The 7,738-nt window shown below is 49.4% G+C and overlaps 1 protein-coding gene across 1 annotated transcript; it reads right to left on the bottom strand.

The window, feature by feature from the left end:
- Positions 1-1,384: 1,384 nt before the first annotated feature.
- Positions 1,385-1,546, bottom strand: LOC119059892 (40S ribosomal protein S28-like). Its single transcript, XM_053664691.1, has one exon. The coding sequence runs from the start codon at positions 1,544-1,546 to the stop codon at positions 1,385-1,387; it is 162 nt and encodes a 53-aa protein (XP_053520666.1).
- Positions 1,547-7,738: the final 6,192 nt, after the last annotated feature.

Raw genomic sequence — 7,738 nt, 5'->3', positions numbered from 1 at the left:
TTATCTTTAATCTTGGGTAACTTAATGATGATGTTCCTTGGTGTGTTCCTCCTTGGGTCCAACTTCTTTGGGACTCTCTGGGCTTAGTGGAAGTCTGTTTTCTTTGTCAGATTGAGGAAGTTTTCCTTCATTATTTGTTCAAACAAGTTTTCAATTTCTTGCTCTTGTTCTTCTCCTTCTGGCACCTCTGTGATTCAGATGGTGGAGTGCTTAAAGTTGTCCCGGTGGTTCCTAAGCCTCTCCTCATTTTTTTGAATCCTTGTTTTTTCATTCTGTTCTGGTTAGATGTTTATTTCTTCCTTTTGTTCCAAATTGTTGATTTGAGTCCCGGTTCCCTTCCCTTCACTGCTGTTCCCGGAATATTTTCCTTTATTTTACTTTTGTATAGCCTTCACTTCTTCCTTCATTTTGCAACCAAGCTCAATCAATTCTGTGAGCATCTTGATTAACAGTGTTTTGAGTTCTGCATCTGATAGGTTGTGTATCTCCTTGTCACTTAGCTCTTTTTCTGGAGGGTTTTGTTTTTAGATTTTATTTATTTATTTCTAGAGAGAGGGGAAGGGAGGGAGAAAGAGAGGGAGAGAAATATCAATAATCAATATGTGGTTGTCTCTCGTATGCCCCATACTGGGGACCTGGCCAGCAATCCAGGCATGTGCTCTAGACTGAGAATTGAACCAGCAACCCTTTGGTTTGTAGCCTGTGCTCAGTCAACTGAGCTACACCAGCCAGGGTGCACCCGTTATGTTGTAAGGGAGCAGAGTCTTAGGTATTTGCCAGGGTGGGGCAACCCTCTTTGCTGTGTTCTGGTACTGTTTGAGGGGGGGAGGGGGGCATCAGAGAGGCAACAATGCTGCTGCTTGTTCTGCTCTATCCCCACTTTCCAACAGACTCTCCTGCGAGACTGAGAGTTTCTCCTGCCATGGCAACCACCACAGTATTTTACAGCTAGCTTTGAGTCTTTAGTTTCCCATTCAGCTGGCCTCAGCTTATTCCCGTGTTCTGCCTCCTTGCTCCACATCCACTCTCCTCAGCTACCCAACTCCTGTCTCTACCCTTCCTACCTGTGTGGATGAATGTTTCTTTAATTCCTTGGTTGTTGGAATTCCAGGCCATTCGATTTTCTGTCACTTCTGGTTGTTTATTATTCTTACATTGGTTGTTAACTTTTTGGTTGTGCAAGGAAGTGAAGTGTTTCTAACTATGCCTCCATCTTGGCCAGAACTGCCATGCACCATTTCTTAGTTATTATAATTAGTCCATTTAATAATTCTTTACATACAATACAAACACTTTATTAACAGTTGAATGCCATCCCCAGGGCCACGTGGTCCACCTAGACATTCAGGACCCAGAGGCCAACTCAGCAGAGTCTCCGAGCCTCTCACCCTGACTCCAGCGGGGTGAGCATGTCACCCTCACGCATGGGCTCTTTCACGTTGCAGATGGTAGAGCGGCTCGTGTCATCCGTGAATTCCACACGCACCTGCGTGCACTGTCCCTGGGAGCTGGTCCTGCCCAGCACCTTGGTGACCCTGGCTAGCATGAGAGGTTGCACACGACTTGTGTCCTGATGGTGGTGGTGGTTTGGTGGAGAGCCATTTAATGATTTTTAAATATGTGAAAGAAAATACTAAGTTGTCAAAAATACATATTGCTTTGTTTATTCAAATTTCAAACTAATTTGTTCCATGAATGATCTTTTATCATCATGACATCACAGATCAGAGGAATCTGATGTGATTAGGTCAGACAAAAAAGCAATATTCTCCCAAAATTTAAATATTATACTTGTAATACTTTTAAGAAAACCTTCAGTCTTTTGTTTTTTTTAACAAAATAATATTCCCATTATTCTTTTCCAAATAAAAAGAGATTTCCCAACAGGTAAACACTTTGTATATGATTTTTAAAAATCCAGTGTTACTTGACTGTTTCTGCTCTGCAATAGTGAAAATAGTCTACACTCAGATTGAATTATTTTCCTTATTAGGGTTTGCTTTCTAGACATGGAAGATTGGAGGAAAGGAGACAGTAAAACAAGTTCTTCACCATGTGACATTCATTAGACTGTTACTACTAATATTTAAATTTCACCTGTTTTTACCTTCTATGATTTTAAAGTGCATTTTAAGTGCAAGTAAATCATCCCAGGTGTCCAAATGACAATCAAAGCTCTAATACCCAGTTTTTGGAGACACTGCAAATTCTGGAAAATTTCAGAACATTCATTCAGTAGCATTTGGCTATTGCACCAGGGAATACATTTTCTTTTTTTTTTTTTCCAAGCTGGAAAGGAACATAGATGCCTCAAATGGAGTTTTCTAAAATTCTACAAAACTCCACATTGCAGTATGATGTTTAGGAACCTAAAAAAATACGGCTGAATACACAGGCCAGTTTTACAAATGGTAAGTCTCCATGTCCTCTCAAACTCCTTACCTCTCAGGTGCTTCAATCAACCCAATCTTGTTTCTGTCCCCCCTCTTTTTTAAAAAATATTTTTTATTGATTATGCTATTAGTTTTCTTAATTTTCACCCCTCTATCCCCCCTCCATCCTGCCCTTGCAACCCTCCAGCATTCCTCGCCCCTTAGTTCATGTCCATAGGTTCTACATATAAGTCCTTTGAGTCCTCTTTCCCCATACCATTTTTTATCTCTCCCCATCTACCTTATGCCTACTACCCATGCTTCTTCTTCCCTGTACCATTTCCCCCCATTCCTTTCTTCCCCCTCCCCACTGAAATCCCTCCATGTGATCTCCATTTTTCTGATTCTGTTCCTGTTCTGGTTGTTTGCTTAGTTTTTGTTCTTGTTGTCTTTCTTTTCTTTTAGGTTCTTTTGTTGATTGTTGTGAGTTTGTTGTCATTTTACTGTTCATAGTTTTGACCTTCCTTTTCTTAAATAAGTCTCTTTAACATTTCATATAATAATGGCTTGGTGATGATGAACTCCTTTAACTTGACCTTATCTGGGAAGCACTTTATCTGCCCTTTCATTCTAAATGATAGCTTTGCTGGATAGAGTCATCTTGGATGTAAGTCCTTGCTTTTTTATGGCTTTAAATACTTCTTTCCAGTCCCTTCTTGCCTGTAAGGTTTCTTTGGAGAAATCAGATGATAGCCTTATGGGAACTCCTTTGTAGGTAACCATCTCCTTTCCTCTTGCTTCTTTTAGGATTCTCTTTATATTTAATGTTGGGTAACTTAGTGATGATATGCCTTGGTGTGTTCCTCTTTGGGTCCAACTTCTTTGGGACTCTCTGAGCTTCCTGGAAGTCTATTTCCTTTGTCAGATTGGGGAAGTTTTCCTTCATTATTTGTTCAAATAAATTTTCAGTTTCTTGCTGTCTGTTCTTCTCCTTCTGGCCCCTCTATAATGCTTTCAAATTCTTGTTTCTTCATTCTGATCCAGTTGGATGTTTATGTCTTCCTTTTGTTCCAAATCGTTGCTTTGACTCCTGGTTTTCTTCCTGTCACTGTTAGTTCCCTGAATATTTAGCTTTATTTCACTTTGGGTGTCCTTCATTTGTTTTTTCATTTTTCAACCAAGCTCAATCAGTTCTGTGAGCATTTTGATCACCAGGGCTTTAAATTCTCCATCAAATAGGTTGGCTATCTCCTCATCACTTAGTTCTGAGGTTTTCCTCTGTTCTTTCCTTTGGGCCATATTTCTTTGTCTTGGCCGAGCTGATACGCTGTATGGGGCAGAGCCTTAAGTGTTCACGGGGCAGGGCAACCCTCCTTGCTGCGCTGCCTGTGGGGGAGGGGCCAGAGAGGGAACAGTGCAGCTGGTCTGATGGGCTCTAGGGCACTTTTCAGTAGACTCTTTCCTGTCTGAGTCCCCTCAAGTCAGCCCCTCCTGCGCAGCCCTCTGAAGTTCGGGACCCAGCCCCGGCCACACTGGTCTGCCACCTCATGGTTTTTTTGAGTTGCCCGTTGAGTCCACTGCCTTACCAGTCTGGTTTTTCTTGTTGACTGTTTCTTTAATTCCTTGGTTGTCAGAGTTCCATGCAGTTTGATTTGCTGGCACTTCCGGATATTTACTGATTTTAGAGTATTCGTTATCCTCCTTTTGGTTGTGCGAGGAAGTGAAGGGTCTCTACCTACACCTTCACCTTGGCGGGAACTCGACCTGTCCTCCATCTAAGTAACTGCCTTTTTCAAGGTCAGTAAGTGCCCTCCATATTGATAATCCAATGGTCACATATTATTTGACCTATAAACAGCACTAAGAACTGTTGACCTTTCCTCAGTTTATTAAAGATGTTCTTTTTTTTTATTTTTATTTTTTGCTTGTGGGACCTGAGGCCCCTACCTCATTGGATTGCCCTTTAATGGTCCCTTTGGTTAAGATTCTCAACCTCTACCTCTTGACCTGAAAGAGACACAGGACCATGGCTTCTTGATCAGGAGGCACTGATTTTTATTCTTTGGAGTGCCCGGCCTTTCCCCTGCACAAATCACCCCTCTCCTGCCAATCAACATAACTTGCCTTCCAGACAACTTCTTTAGTTGATGACCCATGGTCCCTGAGCAGTAAAGATCCTCAGGGCAGACCTCATGCTCCCAGGGGACAGCCAGGTAACAGGCTTCAAGCCAGCCGAGGGTATGGACAGAAAGCAGAGGGAGGAGTGCCTACCCACCAGCCCGTCCACCTGCCGAGCTCCACAGAGGAGGCTTCGGTCAGTTTGGCCATGTCTCCAGTGTAGAGACAGGTCTCAAGCAAGAGACCCACACTGTGGACACTGAACTTGCCCTGCCACTCCACTGCAGTCCCTGGTGCCACACAGTGTTGGGCTGCAGCCCCTGGTGCAGGACTTGGCAGAAGACCTGTCATCTCAGAAGAGGCTGTGCCAGGGTCCTCCTCACTGCTTCAGCAGAAGCCTGGGGTCTGGACTGGGCAGGCCTGTGGCACTGAACCTCCTCCAGGGCCTTGCCTCAGACCTCATGGGCCACAGATGGCCCTGGGCGTCAGTGCACACAGGCACCTCCCGCATGCTCTCCTCTCCATGCCCTGGGGCACCAGCTGCAACACGAATGGGCTTTAGAGCTTCCAAGACCTCTGACCCCAGAGCTGCCACTGAGCCCTGCATTCCTGAGCCCAGCCTGCATTGCGAGGGGAAGGGCATTCCTCCAGGCAACCCCCAGAAACTAGCCTGCATGTTCCCCGCCTTCTCTCAACCAGGAAGGGCATTAGCCTGGCCAGCACTCCAGAACACTGCTGCCTCAGGCCATCCTGCTCTGGGACTCTGTAAGCCTAGAGCTCTGCCCCTTGCTCCTTTTTGGGTTGAGGCTCTGGGCTCTTCACAGTTCCCAGAGGACGGCCTTGTCGGGCATTCCCTTTCCCTCTGAACCTACAGTTCTTGGGAGGACACGGGGCTGCTATGAGGCCACTTCCAGTTGGCTCACCTACATGAGTGCTCCTACCTTTCAGTGGACGCTGCAGCAGTGAGAACTCTGCTCCCCAGCTCACCAGCCGCCTGTCCTCTGTGTCCAGCTCTCACTGAGCCCGCTGAAGGTTGACACCCCCCACCCCAAACCTTGGAGGATTGGAATAGGGTCCTTCAGCTCTTCAGGGATCCCCTCCAAGGCGCTGCAACCAATCCTCAGGGCCACAGGTAGCACAGCAAGCTCTGAACCCAGCGGCTCTAGAGCGCGCTCTGACTGCCCGGCCCTGAAACCCGGGGACCCTCAGGGGCTGTGCTGTGAGTCCCCAGCCCCCACCCCCACCCGCCCCGCCACCCCCCAGGACTTTCCCGTCCCTCTGACTGCAAGCTTGGGGTCCTGGAAGCCAAGAGGGCCACGAAGCTGCACTGTAAACCCCAGCCCCCAAACACACACTCGAGGTACAGGATGCATTGCAGGGCGCCCCCTGCAGGAATGATCTGGCCCTTCAATTGGGCAACTTGGCGGAGTGTGCGGAGTAAGTTCAAGTCTGTCTGGACACCGCCTGGGGGAGGTGTGCAGGGGACAGCGGGGCGCAGGGGAATGGAACTGGCAGACGGGGTTTCCAGGCATGGGGGCCAGGCCTCACCTACCTGGGGCGGGGGCGGTGACAGGCGGCTGTGGCCAGGTGGGCATTCACAGGTGGCAGCGGCCACAGGAGCGACGGCAGAGGCTGGGGAGAGTTGCGGCGCAGGCAGGGGGCTATTGGCGCTCGCTGGCGGATGCACGGCTGCTGGACCGCATTCGGGGCCCAGCACTTGCAACCTGCGGGAGAGTTTCCCGCCTGCGGCCTAGCACACTGGGGGACAACAGTACGTGGGCGGGGGGCGGCTAGGCGCAGGGAGAGTGCGGGGAGTGCAGGGAGAGTGGGGAGGCGCAGAGCGAAAGGGCGGAAAGGGAAGGGGGGGAACTGAGGGAGGATGCGGGGCGGGAGAAGGCAAGCGCGGGGATGGCGGGCACATCTGGTGCCTCAACCCGCAATGATCCCGCGCTTCTTAGCATAGCTGCCGCCGTCACCACTGCTGCCGCTGCTGTCGCCATTCCTGCCGGTCATCAAAGCAGAGACACCCTGAGACGGCGACAAGCGCCAGTGCCAGGCTGGCAGAGACCTACCTCTAGCCAATATGGGCCCCTTGCCCTCCTAGCACAAAATCTGGGAAGAGCTAGGGGCACCCAGGCATCCCCCCCCAGAGAGTCCTCCGCAGGACACCCGGTTCCCACCGGCATCCCTGGAACACAAGGGCCCGCCTAGTCCTATCTTGGCGCCCTAGGGCCGGACAAGGCTCAGGGGTGGGTGGGGTGGGGGGAGCGTGAGATGGAGATCCCAGAGGCCAGGAGATGGCTTTATAGGAGGGTGTATGCACTGCAGGGGCTACGCCAAAGGTAAGCTCTTACCCTTCCACATAGAGCAGGTTCCCTCAGTCCCCCAGTTTTCTCTGCTTGAAGACCCTGTCCCCCTCCATCTGCCTCCCCGTCCCTTCACCGCAGCCTGAGAGAACACCCTTCTCCATCCAGACCTGGCCTCCCTCCTACAGCCCTCGCCTGTCGCCAATCCCATCTGGGCATCTGACTGACTCTCCCCGGTCCTGCCTGAAAAACTTTCCCACATTCTGTGCACCTTTCCCAACTCAGTCTCAGGCATACCTCTCCATCCTGGAGCAAATTTGCTGCCAAAGCCCACCCCCAGCAGGAATCCCTCTTCTCCAGCGAGGTCTTGAGCCCCGAGGCACTGTCCTACCAAGCCTGCTGCCCCCACCACAGTGAGCTCTCTCCCCAGGTCCTGCCTGCGGACCCCTCCCAGGCACCAGTCTGTTGAAGTGGAAAGCTGAGGCGCTGGGCTCAGGGTGACACAGGGTCATCTCTGCTGGTGAATTAGCAAACCTCTTGGGTAAAACCATCTCCCTGTGTTACTCAATGCAAGGGGGGTTCACATGTTGGGGTGCTCCAGTCAAGAACAAGATGTGGTTGTCACGAGGTAGTTTTATTTACTTGCAGCAGGTAAAAAAAATGGGATTGATATTCAAAGCTCTGTCTCCCCCACACAGAGGCGTAGAGGCTTAGCCATCACTTGTACGCACTAGTGGTCGGTTACATACCCCTTGACTTCTTTGCAGTTGGCTGCATCATTCCTTGAGTTACTGCCAAGCTCATCCTATTTACAGCAAGTCTGCAAAACGCTGTGCTACATTTTAACATTTACAAGAATAACAATTAGTGGTAACATGTAGGATTGCCCAGACCTTGAGAGCCTTGTCCTGTCTAACGTTTGGTTCTCGTGGAACTCACACT

Source organism: Artibeus jamaicensis, unplaced genomic scaffold (genome assembly GCF_021234435.1).
Source record: "Artibeus jamaicensis isolate MK-2021 breed Jamaican fruit bat unplaced genomic scaffold, CSHL_Jam_final contig_384, whole genome shotgun sequence".
Classification (NCBI taxonomy): Eukaryota; Metazoa; Chordata; class Mammalia; order Chiroptera; family Phyllostomidae; genus Artibeus; species Artibeus jamaicensis.
Note: the sequence above shows the minus strand (reverse complement) of the source record. Positions and strands in the feature narration are given on the sequence as shown.